This window comes from Macaca thibetana, chromosome 4 (genome assembly GCF_024542745.1).
Source record: "Macaca thibetana thibetana isolate TM-01 chromosome 4, ASM2454274v1, whole genome shotgun sequence".
NCBI classification, from domain to species: Eukaryota; Metazoa; Chordata; class Mammalia; order Primates; family Cercopithecidae; genus Macaca; species Macaca thibetana.
In genome coordinates, this window is record NC_065581.1 from 114,989,711 (window position 1) to 115,009,795 (window position 20,085).

General features: G+C 50.2%; 1 protein-coding gene across 3 annotated transcripts in view; it reads left to right on the forward strand.

The window, feature by feature from the left end:
- The window catches only part of ZC3H12D (zinc finger CCCH-type containing 12D), a 38,995-nt gene extending 19,234 nt beyond the window's left edge, over nucleotides 1-19,761 (forward strand). For all 3 annotated transcript variants that reach the window (XM_050787152.1, XM_050787155.1, XM_050787153.1), the window contains 4 exons: nucleotides 5,144-5,283; nucleotides 10,833-11,067; nucleotides 14,987-15,093; nucleotides 16,206-19,761. In XM_050787152.1, the coding sequence (XP_050643109.1) occupies nucleotides 5,144-5,283; nucleotides 10,833-11,067; nucleotides 14,987-15,093; nucleotides 16,206-16,999 (1,276 nt within the window). In that variant the 3' untranslated portion in view covers nucleotides 17,000-19,761. The remainder of the gene's footprint in view (nucleotides 1-5,143; nucleotides 5,284-10,832; nucleotides 11,068-14,986; nucleotides 15,094-16,205) is intronic.
- The last annotated feature ends 324 nt before the right edge of the window (nucleotides 19,762-20,085 follow it).

Below are 20,085 nucleotides of genomic sequence, written 5' to 3' on the forward strand. Positions count from 1 at the left end.
TTGTGAATGGTTAAACGCAAATATGTAAGGAGAACTGAAAAGAGACCAACAATTAAGAAACAGCTTTTTTTTTTTTTTTTTTTTTTTTTTTGACATGGAGTCTCGCTCTGTCACCCAGGCTAGAGTGTAGTGGCTTAATCTCAGCTCACTGAAACTTCTGCCTCCTGGGTTCAAGTGATTTTCCTGCCGCAACTTCCTGAGTAACTGGGATTACAGGCACGCACCACCACGCCTGGCTAATTTTTGTATTTTTAGTAGAGACGGGGTTTCACCATGTTGGTCAGGCTGGTCTTGAACTCCTGACCTTGTGATCCTCCCGTCCCAGCCTCCCAAAGTGCTGGGATTACAGGCGTGAGCCATTGCGCCTGGCCAAGAAACAACTTTTAAAATAATTGTGGTGGTGCTATTTTCTCTTGAGAATTAACCGAGGGTGGACTTGACTACACTGAAGAGATGCATGTGTCTCGGGGTGATGTGGGGGAGGGTGTCATCAATTGTTCACTTTACTGCTTCAGGGACACAGAAAACGGACCTCATTTCCTATGACGGGCACGATCTCTTCCCCTCTTTTTCAGGTGTGGGGGGCGTGTACATCTTACATTTGCCAGTGTACCTCAGGTGGGGCCTCCGTTTCTTCTGTCTCCTCGGCGACTCAGGCTCTGTGGTTTCTCTCCACCCCCTCCCGTCTCAGATGGCCTCTGGGGCCTTTGAGACCTGGTATTGGCTGGAAGAGGGGTCTGGGACCCTCACTGGGTTCTGCTGCACAGTGGCTGGGCTGGCCTGGCCTCTAAACAGGGAACATGGAAGTGGCCTTCTGGGAGCCATACTGGCTTAAAGTGCTGTCTGCTCACTGGCACCAGCTTGTCCATCCCCGGACAGTCCACTAGGCCTGGGGGCACGTGAGGGATGGGGTGTTGCTTCAGACTCACCTCTCCAGCTATGTTCCTCCAAGGCAGCCCTACAGAAACCAGGTTTCTCTGACAGGCTTGCAACCTGCCCGGGTTGTGCTGAAAAACAAAGGTTCAGCCTTTGGTTCAGCCTCTTGTTCACACAGTCTCGATGTTTCTCCATCTCCCCCTCCTGTATGGCTGGGCTGGGTAGAGCCGGAGTAGGGATGCGGGGTGAGGACCTCCTCCTCCTTCCATCTTCCCTCTTTTTCAACTTCTGCTGGCCTGGAAGGTACCAGCGATCTGCTTCCTCTTCTTCTTTTTGTTTTTATTTTTCAGATGGAGTCTCGCTGTCGCCCAGGCTGGAGCGCAGTGGTGCGATCTCAGCTCACTGCGACCTCTGCCTCCCAGGTTCAAGCGATTCTCCTGCCTCAGCCTCCCGAATAGCTGGGACTACATGTGCACACCATCACACCCAGCTAATTTTTTTGTATTTTTAGTAGAGACAGGTTTCACCGTGTTAGCCAGGATAGTCTCGATCTCCTGACTTCATGATCCTGCCTCCTTGGCCTCCCAAAGTGCTGGGATTACAGGCGTGAGCAACCGCGCTTGGCCTTCCTCTTCCTTTTGACCACAGACATCCCTGTTGATATTTTCTCCTCACTGTACAAGCCTCAGAGTTCAGCCTCAATAGTGAAAGGGATATTTATCTTTTTTTTTTTTTTTTTTGAGACAGAATCTCACACTGTCACCTATGCTGGAGTGTAGTGACTCAATCTCAGCTCACTGCAACCTCTGCCTCCCGGGCTCACGAGATTCTCCAGCCTCAGCCTCTCCAGTAGCTGGGATTACAAGTGTGCACTGCCACATCCAGCTAATTTTTGTATGTTTAGTAAAGACGAGGTTTCACCATGTTGGCCAGGCTGGTCTTGAACTCCTGACCTCAGGTGATCCACCCACCTCGGCCTCCCAAAGTGCTGGGATTACAGGCATAAGCCACCGCGTCCTTTTTCTTTTATAAACTGTGACTATCCTAATCTCCCCTGAGAAAATAGCAGAAAAGGTCACATATGAGAGAGACCACAGCAATGCGAATTCAAAATGTCATCCTTGTCTGCATATGGGTTGGCTGCCAGGCTTCTCGGGAGAGGGCATGAGTGGCGTGGTGGTCCTTGGCTCTCTAAGAACTTATCCTTGCCTCTCCCTTTACACCTGTTGCCCGAGCTCATTCCTTGTGCTCCAGCCCCACGCCTGTCTTTCTGATCCTTAGACCATGTCAGTCACGCCTGTGTTTGGATCTTTCCAGTCAGCTCTTCCCTTTGCTTTGGCTTCTCTTCTAGCTGCTTCTCAGCTGAGTTTCTTCTTAGCCATTCGTTTATTCAACGGCTTTTAAATTGGGTCATTACAATTATTAGGCACAATGCTGGGCACTGAGAGTTGGGTGGTGAGCAAGAGGAGCTCATGGTTTAAAGAAGGGAGACCCAGGCGATCCCCTGGATGGGTGCGAATGTTCCCCAGTGCCAGGAAGGAGCGGGAGGGTGCATTGAGAGCTCGTGAGACGGATCTGATGGAGTCTAGGGAGTAGCAGATGCTTTCCTGAGGAAGTGAGGATGAAGCTGGGATCTGAAGGTGGAAGAGGAGGCAGAGTGATCTAAATTGAGGCCAGGCTCTGCCTCATCCATGGCTAAGTCCAATTGATTTTGCCTTCTCAATATCTCAAATCTATCCACTTGTCTCCCTCCAGCGAAACCCCACTGACCCCACTGACTGAGTCTGAGGGACATTTTCAGGTTTCACCAGTCACTTGGAGCAGCGTTTGGTGGCCCCTTTCCCTCTGCTTTCCTGATGCGCACCCTCTAGTTTTCTTCCTGCTTCTTAGATCCGTCCCTCCTGAGTCCCATGTGATATTGCCCCCCATCTACCTATAACCAGTTGCAAAGTCGCAGAGTTCCTCCAGGTCCAGCCCAGGCCGCTCACTTTCTCTCCAGGCGAGCAGGAAATTCTGTCCATGATGTGGCCTCAGCTATTGCTTACACAGAGATGGCCTACAGCTTTAATCACTCAGGCATCTCCTCTGCACCATAACTGTTTACTTAACATTTCCTCTAAGTGGAAATGTTAACAGCTTGATATGTGTCTAAAATAAAACTCATGATCTTTCCCTCTAACCCTGTTCCCTTCCAGAATTCCTGGTGTCAGTGAATAGCCCACCATCCTGTTACACAAGCCAGAGATCTTGAGTCATCTTTGATGCCTTCTTCTCTATCACTCCCATATCCAATCAGTCATTGAGTTCTGGAGATTTGACTTTCTAAATAAATATCTTTCAAGTTCACCTACTCTTCTCCCTCATCCACCACCACCAGCTTAGTCCAAGTCACCGTCAATTTTTGCTTTGTCGCCCAGGCTGGAGTGCAGTGGCGCGATCTCGGCTCACTACAACCTCCGCCTCCCGGGTTCAAGCAATCCTCCTGCCTCAGCCCCTTGAGTAGCTGGGATTACAGGCACGCGCCACCACGCCCGGCTAATTTTTGTATATTTAGTAGAGACAGGGTTTCACCATGTTGGCCAGGATGTTCCTGATCTCCTGACCTCATGATCCACCCGCTTCCGCCTCACAAAATTCTGGGATTACAGGTGTGAGCCACCACCCCTGGCCTCAGATTGGGCTTTTTGAATCATCACATCACATCACATCACATCACATCACATCACATCACACACCACACCACACCACACCACACCACACCACACCACACCACACACACCACACCACACCACACCACATCACATCACATCACATCACATCACATCACATCACATCACATCACATCATCTACCTCAAATCTTAAAATCCTTCCGTGGCTTTTTAATTCCTCTTAGGAGGAAGAAAGGAATCTTCCATATTGTCTGCAAGGCCCTGCCTGATCTCAAACCACTCTCTCCTTATTGCCTCCACTGAAGTCTTCTGTGGAATTTGAGGTGCATTGGCCTCCTTGCTTGGACTTGGGAAACCCAATAACACATTTACGACCATCTCTCAGGGTGAGAGTGATTCTGTAGATGGCTACTCCTTTCTGTCTTATGTTGATCTTTCTTAGCTTCGGTTAAAGAGAGGGTCTTGTCTGTTAGTCCTCAGAATATATTCTCCTTGGAGCTGTGTTAGTCAGGATTCTCTGGAGCGAAGAACTAATAGGCTAGATGTATATACGAAGGGGAGTTTATTAAGGAGTACTGACTCACACGATCACAAAGTGAAGTCCCATAACAGGCCATCTGCAAGCTGAGGAGCAAGGAAGCCAGTCCAAGTCCCAAAACTTCAAAAGTAGGGAAGCTGACAGTGCAGCCTTCAGTCTGGCTGAAGGCCCAAGAGCCCCTGGCAGACCACTGGTGTAAGTCCAAGAGTCCAAAAGCTGAAGAACTTGGAGTCTGATGTCGAGGGCAGGAAGCATCCAGCATGGGAGAAAAATGAAGGCCAGAAGACTCAGCAAGTCTGCTCGTTCTACTTTCTTCTGCCTGCTTTGTTCTAGCCATGCTGGCAGCTGATTAGATGGTGCCCACCCAGATTGGGGGTGGGTCTGCCTCTCCCAGTTCACTGACTCAAATGTTAATCTCTTTTGGCAACACCCTCCCAGACACACCCAGGAACAATACTTTGCGTTCTTCAATCCAATCGAGTTGACACTCAGTATTAGCTATCACAGAGCCCAAGACCCTCTACATACCTATCACACGCTATGTGGTTCTTGTTAATGGATATTATTTGTGAATGAAAGAATGAACTATCTTTAAAATGTAGATTTTTCCTGTGTGTGTATATGTGTGTGTTTTGTTGTTGTTGTTGTTGTTATTGTTGAGACAGAGTCTCCCTCTGTTGCCCAGGCTGGAGTGCTGTGGTGGGATTGCGGCTCACTGAATCCTCCACCTTTCAGGTTCAAGTGATTCTCCCGCCCCAGCCTCCAGAGTAGCTGGGATTGCAGGTGCCACCACTACACCTGGTTAATTTTTGTATTTCTTGTAGAGATGGGGTTTCACCATTTTGGCCAGGCTGTTCTCAAACTCCTGTCCTCAAATGATCTGCCCACCTCGGCCTCCCAAAGTGTTGGGATTACAGGCGTGAGCCACTGCTCCTGGCCTAATATGTAGATTTTCCTGGTTCCCTCTTGATTATGAGACTGTGATCCAGGATATTCACAGGGAATCACTCTTAAGAACACTTGCAGTGTCTCTACAGATTTCTTGTTTTCCCATTGTAGCCATGGAAATAAAGAAACCTTCTCTTGCCGGGGAATCAAGCTGGCTGTGGACTGGTTCAGGGACAGAGGACATACCTACATCAAAGTTTTTGTTCCATCCTGGAGGAAGGACCCACCAAGAGCTGACACCCCTATCAAAGGTATGCTGGAGCAGATGTATGCCCAAGAGGTACTAGACACGTTTCCTTGGTGCACTTCTAACATCAATAGTCAAATATCTACTTAGTTGTTTGTTTAATGATGTTTGTCTTCCTCACTGTGCTATAAGCTCCATGAAGGCACTGATTATGACTGTTCAATGCCATAGCCCCATCACCTAGCACCTAGCACCTAGCGTTAACACCTGGTATTCAATAAGTAGTTCAAAATTAGGTGTTCATTAAGCAGTTGTTGAGTAGATGAATGAACAAATTACTCTTTTGGTGTGTTAAGTTATCAAAATAATTGTGCCTGACACCTTTTAATACCTGAAGAGACACTGGATCTGTATTCCACTCCTAATAGTTTATAGGATTTGAAAGAGACATTTATTTGGTCAGGTAATATTTATTTACTGAATACCTCATCTAATCTCTTTATTTAAAAAGAAGAAGAAAACTGAGACCCAGGGAATTCTTCTTCTTATTTTTTGAGACCGAATCTTTCCCTGTCGCCAAACTGGAGTACAGTGGCACGATCTCGGCTCACTGCAACCTCCTCCTCCCAGGTTCAAGTGATTCTCCTGCCTCAGCCTTCTGAGTAGCTGGGATTACAGGCACGCGCCACCACACCCAACTAATTTTTATATTTTTAGTAGAGATAGGATTTCACCATGTTGGCCAGGATTTTCTCAATCTCTTGACTTCGTGATCTGCCCTCCTCAAAATCCCAAAGTGCTGGGATTACAGGCAAGAGTCACCTCACCCAGCCTCTTCATTTTTAATTCTTCAATCAGCTAGGAATATTTTAAGCTACAAATATTAGAATCCTGCGGGTTTATTATTTATTTATTTATTTTTGAGATGGAGTCTCACTATGGCTCATTGCAGACTTGCTCTCCCCTGGCTCAGGAGATCCTCCTACCTTAGCCTTTTCAGTAGCTGGGACTATAGGTGCCCATCACCACACCCAGCTGGTTCCTTTCTTCCTTCCCTCCCTCCCCCCTCCCTCCCTCCCTCCCTCCCCCCTCCCTCCCTCCCTCCCTCCCTCCTTTCTTTCTTTCTCTCTTTCTTTCTTTCTTTCTTTTTCTTTCTTTCTTTCTTTCTTTCTTTCTTTCTTTCTTTCTTTCTTTCTTTCTTTCTTTCTTTCTTTCTTTCTCTCTCTCTCTTCTCTCTCTCTCTCTCTCTCTCTTCTCTCTCTCTCTCTCTCTTTCTTTCTTTCTTCCTTTCTTTCAACATGGAGTTTCACTCTTGTCACCCAGGCCAAAGTACAATGGCACGATCTTGGCTCACTGCAACCTCTGCCTCTCAGGTTCAAGCGATTCTCCTGCTTCAGCCTCCCAGGTAGCTGGGACTATAGGCACGCGCCACCACACCCAGCTAATTTTTGTATTTTTATTAGAGATGGGGTTTCACCATGTTGGCTGGTCTTGAACTCCTGACCTCAGGTGATCCACCCTCCTCTGCCTCCCAAAGTGCTAGGATTACACGTGTGAGCCACCACACCCGGCCCTAGCTAGTTTTTGTTTTTTGTAGAGACAGGGTTTTGCCATGTTGCTCAGGCTGGTCTTTAACTTCTGGGCCCAAGCAATCCCTCCGCCTCAGTCTCCTAAAGCGCTAGAATTACAAGCATGAGCCACTAGGCACGGTGAGAACACTGTGGTTTAAACAAACAGGGTCTTGTTTGTTGTTTGGCTTCTTAAACAGGTTGAGTATCCCTTATCTGAAATACTTGGGACCAGAAGTGTTTTGAATTCCTGAATATTTTCATTATGCTTACTGGTTCAGCATTCCTAATCCAAAAATCCCAAATCCCAAATGCTCCAGTGACTATTTCCTTTGAACATCATGTTGGTCAGATTTTTGGATTAGGGATGCTCACGTGTGAGAAGAGATCAGATGCAAAGCTCTTTATTATGATGATCAAGTGTTATATACTGTACATAATTGTACACGCTAGACTTTTGCAGAACTGGCAGCAAAGTAGAGTGTTTCCACCAGCATCACCTTAGACACATGAGTCACGTGTCACACTACAAGGTCAGGATGGCTATGATGATAGGAATTTTTCAACTCTGTTATAGTCTTATGGTACCACTGTCACACACATGGCCTGAAACATTGTTATGCAGCACATGACTGTGTATCTGTGCAATTGCCATGGGTTTTCTCTCCTAGTATGATAACTTCTCCCTGAATGGCAGTGCGGACCATTTGTGTTGACTGGCAGTTTTCACTTTAGTATACCTGGCATGGAGTAGGCAGGCAGGCAGGCAGCCTGGCACCTCTGCCCACCACTTATTCCAATGGCAGGATGATGATGGTTTTATGGTTTTATTCTAGGAGGTCAACAGCAACAATGGGAGGCTTCCTCCTTCCTGGTTGTATCTTCACTTTGTTTATCGGGATGGGGATGGGAAATGAGTGGACGTCCATGCTCCTGGGAGCAGCTGCCAGGGAGTAGCTCAGCTCACCTGTTAGTCATCCTGACTTTACCAACGTCCACTCCATCTCCACCACTGGGAGTGCTCCAAGACTGCAGGGAAATGGCTCCCACCTCCACTCCAGCCTTCTGCACACATTCTGGGCTGTGGTTCCCTTCATGCCCCAATCAATAAGATCCTCGCTGCTTTCTGTCTTCCTAAAATATGTCAAAATCCGGGGTTTGCTGCTGTCCCCAAACCTACTTTTAACATGATTACAGCTCTCCTCCACCTTTCATTACATTGGAACTATGAGAAGGAGGAAATATAAATACTTGTGTTCAGTTCCCTGTCATGAACTGGTTGTCCTGAATTATTCTTTATGGTTTGAATATGAAGAATGGTGAATTTCAACAGTAGTGTAATACTTAAATATAATGTAGGAAAAAGTAGAGAAATTCCTTTGGGGTAGGGAAGGAATTTTTAAATAAGCCACAACGAATGCAAACTTATAAGGAAAGATGAATAAATTTCACTATTTATTATGTATGATGTAATAAATGTAATACATACATGTATGTCAGGTATAATTTGACTACACCTAGCTAATTTCCTTTTTATTTTTACTTTTTATAGAGACAAGGTTTCACTATGCTGCCCAGGCTGGTCTTGAACTCCTGAGCTCAAGGGATCTTTCTGCCTCAGCTTCCCAAAGTGTTGAGATTACCCATGTGAACCACTGCACTCAGATGACTGCACTTTTAAGTTGCTAGGTGATTCTGACACTGCTGGCTTGAACCACAGCGGGAGAAACACCCAAAGAGGCCCACACAACCTATTAATGAAACAGCGAACAGGGAGAACAGTGGGAACTGAGGCGGCACTGCAGGCGCAGTCCTATGCCCCGAGCACCCACTCCCTACCGCCCTCTCAACCTATTAATGAATAAAAGCTTTTATTCATTAATAGATACCACAAAAACAAAAAAGTGAAAAGATAAGCCTCAAACTGGGGTGAGAGTGTGGGGGTGGGTTATACATCACACATTACTGATGAAGGATTACTGCCTAGGTCTAGAGAGAACTTCTTCAAATCAATGAGAAAAGACAATGAATCAACAGAAAGATGGGCTAAAGCATGAATAAGCTGTTTACAGAAAAGGAAACATATATGGCCATATAAACATACAAACGTATGAAAAGATACTCAATCTCATTAGCAACCAGAGAAATGCAAAATAAAACCACAGTAGGAGGCCATTTTGTGCCCACCAGATTGGCAAAAATTCAAAAGCCTGAAAATGCCAAGTGTCGGCAAGGTTGTCTTATGTGCTGTGTTCGGTATGTAACTTGGCATCACCACTCTGGAAAACAATTTGGCATTACCTTGTAAAGTGCCTTCCATACCGCTAATCCATATTCACCCTTGGAGATATACCCTGAAGAGGCTCTTGCTTCTTCTGTGCCAGGGACTTAGATGCAAGACTAACAGTGATGAACATATGACATAACCAAACCTCACAAACACAATGATGAACAAAAAAGACAAGCTGCTTAAGTATAGGTATAGTATGATTCCATTTGTGTCAAGACTAATGTGTAATCACACTGAAAATAGTCCTCAGCGGGGCATGGTGACTTACCCCTGTAATCCCAGCAATTTGGGAGGTTGAGGTGGGTGGATGCTTGAGTCTAGAAGTTTGAGACCAGCTTGGGCAACATGGTGAAACCCTATCTTTACAAAAAATACAAAAATTAGCTGAGCGTGGTGGTGCATGCCTGCAGTCCTAGCTACACGGGAGGCTGAGGTAAGAGGATCACCTGAGCCTGGAGGGTAGAAGCAGCAGTGAGCCATGATCGTGCTACTGCACTCCAGCCTGGATGACACAGTGAGATCTTGTCAAAAAAAATAAAGAAAAAAAAGAAAGAAAATGATTCTCATAATCTGCATTTTTAAAACTAAAAACAAGGAAATTATAAACACGGCGTTCTAAAACTAGGGTTATCCTAAAGGCTTAAGGGGAATGGAGAGGATTGCAGACTGAGGGGACAAAGGGGACTTCCAAACATGAGCCACCACCTGTTTCTCAAAGGAGATGCTGGATATGTGGTGTCTTTATTTTTGTTCTTTGTACCATAGCTGCATTATGCACCTTTTAAAAATCAGCCAACAGTGTCATATGGGAAAGGACTTAAACTTGAGGGACCTGAGTAATTATTACGTGTCAAATGGATTTTTTTTTTTCCTGCATGTCTCCAAAGGCAAAATTCAGATCAAACATTTGGCCCTCCTGGGATGCAGATTTTAACCTCTGACAAAAAAGGACTTGTAATGTTTGTACCATCTGGTGTATGTTTGTCTCTCGAGTAGTTTTTGCAAGAACTCGCACTCCCTTGAGCTCAGTCCACTTACAGACACTCTGAGACCAGAAGAGGAGGCGTTGCTATCTTCATTTTATAAATATAAAACCGGACGGACATTAAACGGGGGTGAAGTACCCAGGAACTGGAGCCCAGCCCAGACTCCAGGCTGGATTCCTAGTCCTGGACGCTTTCTATGATGTTCTTGTCAGAGATGGGGTGCTCCATCCCGAAGGTGTCCCAGGCAGGTTCCTGTATGGTGGGAGAAGATGGACCTCTGACTCCCAGCTAGGGGCCCATGCAGGGCTTTTCAGGTGGAGGCAAGGCTCCCCATCATGCTGAAGGCATCACCAAGGTCCCGGTTAATACAGGAATGTCTTTCTCCAGGAGGCCTCTATGCCTGCTACCGTAGGGGCATTGTGGCATGGATCCCTCAAAAGGACAAAGGCTGTGGCTGAGTGCTTCCTTCTAAAGTGACTCTCCCTTGCAGAGTACGGCTTTGTGGACTCCTGTCATGACGTGGGCAGGACGGAAGCCACACGCCCGCTTTACCTGGGGCTTCAGGCAAATTCAGTGAAATGGGGTGAAAGGAGCGAACGCTATGGCGGGAAAAACTGAAAAATTTTTCCCCCGCTCCCCTCAAAACCTCCCTGGCCCTCATTTGACCGGCCCGGGAAGCGGGTGGGGAGGCGGGTGGCCTCGCGTTGGGGGTGGTCCTCAGGGGCGGTGCCCTTGGGCCCTCACCCGCATCTCCATCGCCCGCCCCCAGAGCAGCACGTGCTGGCGGAGCTGGAGCGGCAGGCGGTGCTGGTGTACACGCCATCCCGCAAGGTGCACGGCAAGCGCCTGGTCTGCTACGACGACCGCTACATCGTGAAGGTGGCCTACGAGCAGGACGGCGTCATCGTCTCCAACGACAACTACCGGGACCTGCAGAGCGAGAACCCCGAGTGGAAGTGGTTCATCGAGCAGAGGCTGCTCATGTTCTCCTTTGTCAACGACCGGTACGGCCGGCTGGGGTCCTGACACCCGGGCGGGCGGGGGTTCGGGGGCGGGGCAGTGGCCACGCCCACCTCCAGGTGGCGGAGCTTGGGGTCACCCGGTCACTCAGCCCCGCAGACAGAGCTCTCCCAGGTCCGCATTCTCGGCGGGCTGCTTTGCTCTGACCTTGCTGTTCCCAGGGCCACATCTGACACACTACAGAGAAGCCCAAGATGTGGGCCAAGCATGCAAGCATGCGCTTAGGGCACCACTAACTTAAAAAAAACAGAATTGCATACTTCAGATTATTGAAAGAGTCATCATGGAAAAGATCTATACTTTGTTGTATTGCCTTTCACTTATTTCAGGTTTTTGTCTTATTTTATTTTATTTTTTGAGATGGAGTCTTGCTCTGTCACCCAGGCTAGAGTGGCTCAATCTTGGCTCACTGCAAATTCTGCCTCTGGCGTTCAAGTGATTCTCCTGCCTCAGCCTCCTGAGTATCTGGAATTACAGGCACGCACCACCATGCCTGGCTAATTTTTTGTATTTTTAGTAGAGATAGGGTTTCACCGTGTTAGCCAGATAGCCTCCATCTCCTGACCTCGTGATCTGTCCACCTTGGCTTCCCCAAGTGCTGGGATTACAGGCGTGAGCCACTGCTTTTTTTTTTTTTTTAACAAAAGTTTTGAATTACATATGGGAGTGGGCAACAGATTTTTTTTTTTTTTTTTGACAGGGCTTTGACTCTGTTGCCCAGGTTGCAGTGCAGTGGCATGATCACAGCTCACTGCAGCCTTGAACGCCTGGGCTCAAGGGATCCTCCTGCCTCAGCCTCCCAAAGTGTTGAGATTTTAGGTGTGAGCCACTGAGACCCGCCCAGAATCTTTTGTTTTGGGCTGTAAAGATCTCCCCTTGCCTGGCCCTGACTGTCTCCGTACCTCTGGGTTGAAATGTTCAGGAGAACCTGGCTGGTTCATGTAGCCCTGAAATAGGACCCTTGGGTCAGTTCATCCCAGACCAACTGGCTATGGCTGGAGGCGGAGAGGGACACCAGGGCCACAGGCACAAACCGCTTAGCAGGTGGTGAGGGCAACACTGGCAAGGTGGATGGGGGTCTGGAGACCACAGCAGTGTGTGACAGAGCACAGCCAGCTGGCCTGTTGCTCCCATTTCCATTTCTGTTCCAGGCAGTGTTAGCTTAGCCCTCATTCTGGGCTCTCTGACTGACTTTTTGGAATGTGGTTTGAGACAAACTCCTCAGTTCTGTGAGGGCAGGGACTGTATCTGTCTCACGTGTGGTGTCTCCAGCATGCCTGACCCACAGGCGTGCAGTAACTAGTTGTAAAGGAATGACCGAGTGAATGGCCGTGGCCCGGGGAAGGGTCGATGGGGAGAGAGGTCTGGGCTCAGGCTGTTTGCACACAACTGAGCAGCTCCTGACTCTGGACCCAGGGACACAGTGTGATGTTTGAGAAAGGGCTGGGGCAGGTGAGGTTTCCATCTGAGGCCCTGCCGCTTACTGGCTGGGAGTCAAGGGGGAACCACTCAGCCTCTCTGAGCTGAATGTTCTTTAGCTTGAAAAGGGATTAATAGTGTCACCTCTGAGATCATTGTGAGGACTAGAGACAATTGTGCCCCAGAAGTGGTAGCAGCTATTCCCAGGACATGGTGCCCCAAGGGGTACTGTGGTCCCCATGGCCAATTGCTCCTGCAGCCATGGAGGTGGAGGGCTAGAGGCATGGCAGCAGCGCCCTGCAGGAGCCCCCATTGTCATTTCCAGCTGCAAAAGGCCGGTGGCTCTCACTGTCCATCTGTGGCCTGGAGGAATCTGGCTAGTCTGGGCCTATGAAATCCTCACTGAGCTCTCAGGGACACGGCCATCTCTGGCCTGACGACAGCCTGGGGCCGGGGCCAAGTCCTTTTGACGCACTGGCCTCTGTTAAGGGCCTGCCAGGAGGCAGGGCCTGCCGCCCGCTTGTGAGCGAGGGCGCCTGCGCTGGTGCCCCAGGCACGTCCACAGGGCCCTCTTGGCACAGCTTCTGCTCCTGGGAGAGCAGGAGAGGAAGTCTTTGGGAACTTTTAATAACCACAGTGGGCGGTTCCCCAGATTCTTGGTCAAGGCCCAATTCTGAGAAGCCGGCTGTGCAGCTGGGAGCTGCTCTGTGGAGGCCACACAGGGCCGGGGATCACCCAGCTCTCTGCAGAGTGGGACTTCAGCATGACTCTGGACTCTTAGGGGGACAGCAACCCATAAAAGCATCTCCTCCTTGATTTAGAATCCCAAACTCTCTACAGAACCTTTGTATGACCTGGAAGTGGCTTTGGGAACAAAAGTATTTATATAGAAAGTGGAACCTCACTTAGCAAGGGGCGTTTTCCTTCTGAGGAATTGGGTTTTCCCTGTTGAACTCTGAGCATGCATTCCCTTCCTCATTAGGGCTCCATGCCAGGGAGAAGAGAAGGGCAGGTCGGGGGCAGGGCAGCCTGGAAACTGCGACCAGATCCTGTGCCCCCAGGGTGTGCAGAGGAGGTTAAGTCTGTGAGGTGGCTGTATGTGCAGGCAGCATTTGGGGTCCACTTCCTCACTGATTCAAACTCCCTGTTCCTATTGAACCTCTTCACCTGCAGGTTCACAGCCCAGAGCTGTGTCACACAGCTCTGTTTCAAGGGGTGAAACACAGGAGAAATGGGACGTAAGCCTCAAGGAGCTCATACAACTCTGAAACCTTCTGGAACTGTTGTTGTTTGTTTGTTTGTTTAGAGACAGAGTCTAGCTCTCTTGCCCAGGCTGGACTCCGGGGCTCCAGGGATCCTCCCTCTTCAGCTTCTCTAGTAGCTGGAACTACAGGCGTATGACACCACTCTTGGCTTTTCTGGAAGTGTTTGTTAACCTCATAGAGGTTTCTAACCTTTTGTTGAGGACAGTGGGAAGCCAGAGGAGCCCTTAGAGCAATTATACTTTCATTTTCCTGGATAAAAATCACCTGGGAAGTTCTTTCTTGTTTTGGAGATGGAGTCTCACTCTGTCGTCCCGGCTGGAGTGCAGTAGCGTGATCTCGGCTCATTGCAACCTCTGCCTCCTGGGTTCAAGCAATTCTCCTGCCTCAGCCTCCTGAGTAGCTGGGAATACAGGCACCTGCTGCCACGCCCAGCTAATTTTTTTGGTATTTTTTAGTAGAGATGAGGTTTCACTGTGTTGCCCAGGCTGGTTTTGAACTCCTGAGCTCAGGCAATTTGCCCGCCTCGGCCTTCCAAAGGGGAAGTTCTTAAAAGCAGATTCCTGAACAACTTCAGATTCTGATGAGTCAGGTCTTGTGTGAAGCTCGGAGGCTGCAAATTTTTTTTTTTTTTTTTTTTGCCAGGATCTCACTCTGTCACCCAGGCTGGCGTGCAGTGGCACAATCACGAATCGCTGCAGCCTCCATCTCCCAGGCTCAGTCATCCTCCCACCTCAGCCTCCCGAGTAGTTGGGACTAAAGACATTCACCACCACACCCGGCTAATTTTCTTTTCCTTTTTTTTTTTTTTTTTTTACTTTTTGTAGAGACAAGGTTTCACCATGCTGCCCAGGCTGGTCTTGAACTCCTGAGCTCAAGGGATCTTTCTGCCTCAGCTTCCCAAAGTGTTGAGATTACCCATGTGAACCACTGCACTCAGATGACTGCACTTTTAAGCTGCTAGGTGATTCTGACACTGCTGGCTTGAACCACAGCGGGAGAAACACCCAAAGAAGCCCAGAGCTGTGCTGTGTGCTCTGCATGGGGTTCAGTGTGAAGGGAAGCTTTTGCTTTAAGATGCTGTGACATCCTGCTGGGTTATGGTGGGCCCAGGGCCGAATGCTTCCTGGTGCTCTCGGGGAACTTGGGCCTGCTTCTTTTGTACAGGTGCTGGTGGCAAATCCCAGGTGGTCTTGCAGTTGCGCCTGTGCTTATTTTCCAGGTTCATGCCTCCTGATGACCCCCTGGGCCGCCACGGACCTTCCCTGAGCAACTTCCTGAGCAGGAAGCCGAAGCCCCCAGAGCCATCCTGGCAGCATTGTCCCTATGGTGGGTAGTGCCCAGTGCTTCGCGGGCCCTGTTCAGGGCCTTATGTGGGGGCAGTACAGGAGCACAGTCAAAAAGCACTGGCCTGGTGCTCAGCAGCCTGGGCTCTTGCCCAAATTCTGCCCTCCAGCTATGCCACCCTGGAGAGTGAACTTTCCTGACAGGGTTATTGCAGAACTGACATCCTGGCTGGTGATTTCATGGGAGCCAGGGTCCCATGCCACGGTCGGATGCAGAGATCATGCACACAGCAACGCTATGTCTGAGAAGCCAGGAGGCTGGACACAAACCCAGCTGCGGGTCTCAGTCCCTTCACCTGGCCCCCGGCAGCTTCTGTCCTCACCCTACCCCACCCCCCCACCTTATGGATTTTGGTCACTGCTATCCATGAAGAGTTAAGAATTTTATCCTAGCACCCAGGGGGATGCCAGCCTTCTAGTCAGCTCTTTCACAGACTTGCTTCACCAAGTTATTTGATGTCTCCAAGTTCAGTAAAGGCTTGGGTGACAGTCAATCAATTCTTGTTAGAATTAGGTGACTATGCATACATTCAGGCTGACTCCTTCCCCCTTTCACTCTCAGAAGCCCTGGGTCTGGATGGTAACACTTGATCTTTTGTTCACGACTCTGTTAGAACAGCGTGCAGGGTGAAGGCAAGCGTTAAACACAGCGAACAGGGAGAACGGTAGGAACTGAGGCAGCACTGCAGGGGCAGTTCTATGCCCGGAGCGCCCACTCCCTACCGCCCACTCCCTAAGCCTGGCCTTATCCACAGGGTTCCTGGGGAAGTGGAGGCTGAAAGTCTTTGAATCCAGAGATTTGGTCTTAGTCCCTGGTCAAAGGGACCTGGGACCGACACTCCTCTGCATACCCTGGGATGAGTGTGCCCAGCCGACCGCGCCTCCTGGGCACTTCTCCCCACCTCGGTCTCGAGCCCAGATCCTGAGGCGTTTCCAGAGCGCTAAGTCTTCGGAGTCCGCGGCGGCCTGGGGGCCTGCTTGGCGGACTCTCCACGGAGAGGCGGGCGGGCTGGCACTCCCCGGATGCACCAGGCAGCACTGCCCCTCCGCGCCCCCGGCCTCACGCCTCGCCCTCTCTGCCCCCGCCCCTTTCAGGCAAGAAATGCACCTATGGCATCAAGTGCAAGTTCTACCACCCGGAGAGGCCGCACCACGCGCAGCTGGCGGTGGCCGACGAGCTCCGCGCCAAGACAGGGGCCAGGCCTGGCGCGGGCGCCGAGGAGCAGCTGCCACCGAGAGCCCCGGGCGGCCCCGCAGGAGCCCGGGCGGCACCCCGGGAGCCAGTTGCGCACAGCCTCCCGCTGGCGCGGGGGTCCCCAGACCTGGTCGCCCTGCAGGGGAGCTTCTCTCGGCTGGCCTTCAGCGACGACCCGGGGCCCCTCGGGCCGCCTCCCCAGGGCCACGCCTGTGGCCTCACGCCCCGACTGGGAGGGCCCGACTGGGTTTCCGCGGGCTGCCAGGTGCCAGGCCCGCTCAGCCTCCCTAGCCCGGAGAGCCAGTTCTCCCCAGGCGACCTCCCGCCTCCGCCCGGCCTGCAGCTCCAGCCGCGGGGCGAACACCGCCCTAGGGACCTGCACGGCGACTTGCTTTCCTCGCGCAGGCTGCCCGACGACCCGTGGGCCCGTCTACCCCGCTCCGACCGCTTCCCTGGGCGCTCCGCCTGGGCGGAGCCGGCCTGGGGCGACGGCGCCACTGGGGGACTTTCAGGGTATGCGGCCGAGGACGAGGGGGAGGCTCGCGCCCGGGCTCGCATCGCGCTTTACAGCGTCTTCCCGCGCGACCAGGTGGACCGTGTGATGGCCGCGTTCCCGGCGCTCTCCGACCTCGCCAGGCTCATCCTCCTGGTGCAGAGATCCCAGAGCGCTGGGGCGCCGCTGGGCAAGCGCTAAGGGACCACCACGCCCTTGCAGGGAATGGCCCAGCCTCGCCTTGGGTCTTGGACGGGTGGACCTATGGTTGCCAGCCTGGACCTGAGTGGGCCCACCGTGGCGCCCCCTTTTCTTTAAAGATGGTTAGGGAAGCCTGCTTCCTCCTCCTCAGCAGGGTTGTGGGGGCTTGGTGGCACTTGGTGATACTCACTGAGGCTGGGGCCTGCTGCGGGGAGGCCCACCTACTTCCGTGGAGGGAATGATTTTCCATGTGCACGGAGACTGCAGGTCCAAGCTGCAGTAGAATCCACAAGTGGGTCACAAAATCAATTTAGTGGGTCACCACCACAAACAGCGGACTGGGACAGGTCAGAGCGCACCCTGTGCAATCAGGCTGAGTCTGAACTCTTGTTACCTAGCCTGTGTCCCTACCCTCTTGGCAACCGTGTAACTAACCTCAATGTGGGTTGTAGTCAGAAGTTTAAAAAAGACTGTGAATGGTCTTGAATTTCATTACATCAGATAATGTTTGAAATATGTAGTCAGGTGGCCAGGGGAGGTTTGCTATCTGGAATTTTTCATGTTGGCTATTGCTAACCCCACCTGCAAGGGGAGCCCAGCCTCCAGGTGTGGGCTCTGCTGTGCTCTGAATTGTGTGGCTGTGCCATGCTGGGGACGAGTGGCAGGAGCGCTTTGTCCCAGGGCCGCCTCTGGGACCTTCACCCCCCTTCACACACATACCCCACACCACACAAATGTACACACACACACATATGCAGCCTCACACATGTACATACTCACACACACCACACAGACACATACCGTTTGGCTCACGGTTAAGTATCTTCAATTTTTTTTTTTTTTTTTTTTTTTAGCCACCCATCATGGCAGTTTCCAGAATAGGCCTTCTACCGTACCAGCTGAGCCGCCTTCTTTTACTTCTTCTTCTTCTTTCTTCTGTGTGTGTGTGTTTTTTTTTGTAATAAGACAGAGTCTCGGCCCGGAATGGTGGCTCACGCCTGTAATGCCAGCACTTTGGGAGGCTGAGGCAGGCAGATCACTTGAGGTAAGGAGTTTGAGACCAACCTGGCCAACATGGTGAAGCCCTGTCTCTACTAAGAATACAAAAAATTAGCCAGGCATGGTGGCACACACCTGTAGTCCCAGCTACTCAGGAGGCTGAGGCAGGAGAATCGCTTGAACCCAGGAGGTGGAGGTTGCAGTGAGTTGAGATCATGCCACTGCACTCCAGCCTGGGCGGCAGAGCGGGACTCCATCAAAAAAAAAAAAAAAGACAGAGTCTCACTCTGTCACTCTGTCTGGAGTATAGTGGTGTGATCATAGCTCACTGAAGATTCAAACTTCTGGACTCAAGCGATCCTCCTGCCTCAGCCTCCTGAGTAACTGGGACTGTAAGCACGAGAGCCACACTTCACAGTTAAACTGGGACTGGGTGAGTCAGGACTTTTGCTCTGAAATCTACAGGTGGGTCAGCAGAAAGCTGACATGCGCTCAGTCAGAGTTTATTGCCATCCTCCTGGTGCTGTTTCTTTCAGCCAGCTACTGCTCTGGGTTTGAAGAGAAAGGGCCTACCCATTTGCAATGGCTAAGAAGTGAGATGGTGCTGCCAGAGTGCCGACCCCCGAATCCTCAGGGGACCCTGGCCTCTCCTGGCAGCATCCACCCATTCTGGTTACCTTGCCAGCCCTCCAGGCTATGGTTTATTTGTTCATTAGAGGGCTTGGTAGCTTGGCAGTTTGGGGAAAGCAGGAGGTACTTCCCAGGAGAAGACCAGCCCTCAACCCCACAAGCTTCCTGCAGCCTGCTGGTTCAGAGGGATCTCTTGACAGTTTACTACCAGATTTCATGAGAGGTTGGCAGGCCTGGGGGGCACCTCAGGGAGAGTGTGTTCCCAGCCCTTTCATTCATGGTAAATGACACCCCTGTGGCATATAGTGATGTTAGGTTTTTCTTTGAGACTCCTTTGATCTTTTAAAACCAGATTCCTAGCATGGATTGAGACAGACCTGTTCCTCACCCCCTTTTTCCAAAGAGGACGGTGCACCCACAGTTTTACTGTATCATATTGGGATCTCAGTCCTGAAGATGGCCCACTCTTTGTAAATAAGTTGGATTTTCCTCATGATGTGTGTGGGTTTTTTTTTTGGCGGGGGAGAGGAACGGGGCAGGGTTCCACTCTGTCATCTGCCACCCAGGCTGGAGTGCAGTAGTGCAGTCAGGGCTCACTGCAGATTTGACTTCTCAGGCTTAAGCAGTCCTTGTGCCTCAGCCTCCTGAGTAGCTGGGACTACAGTTGCGCCACCACGTCCAGCTAATATTTTCTGTTTTTTGTAGAGACTCAAAATGTTGGGATTACAGGCATGAGCCACTGCACTGGGCCTTTATTTTTATTTTTAACCTTTTGACAAGACACGCTTTCTATTAGAGCTACTTTTTGTCCACTGGTTCGGTTTCCTGATGTAGAATCGATGTGTTGCTGATTTTTCAGTTAAAATGTTTAAACTGCTTCCTTTGAGAACAAGTTTGAGTTTTAGTAAGCTGTAAAGCTATTTTATTTGATTCACTGTGAATAAGACAAGTTCAAAAAAGAAAAAAAAGTGAAAACACAGCACATTTCAAGTGTAATCCCCTTTGGAATTTTTCCGAAGTCTTAGTATATGTCTTTGTGACACAAAAACATAGATGGGACAGGTAAATGAAATGCTCCCAGTTGCATAGCTGTTACTGTGCTTCAAAAATAAATCATTTTTACCACACCTGGATTCTTTATTGTCAAATTGTCTATTAGTTTCTCCTGCTGACTTTCCCCCAGATTGGTCTGTTCTGTTAAAAATTGTGGGTGTAGACTGGGCCCAATGGCTCATGTCTGTAATTCCAGCACTTTGGCGGGCTTCATGAGGTCAGGAGTTCGAGACCAGCCTGGTCACCATGGTGAGACCCTGTCTCTACTAAAAATACAAAAATTAGCTGGGCGTGGTGGGGCATGCCTGTAATCCCAGCTACTCGGGAGGCTGAAACAGGAGAATCACTTGAACCCAGGAGGCGGAGGTTGCAGTGAACTGAGATTGTGCCACTGCACTCCAGCC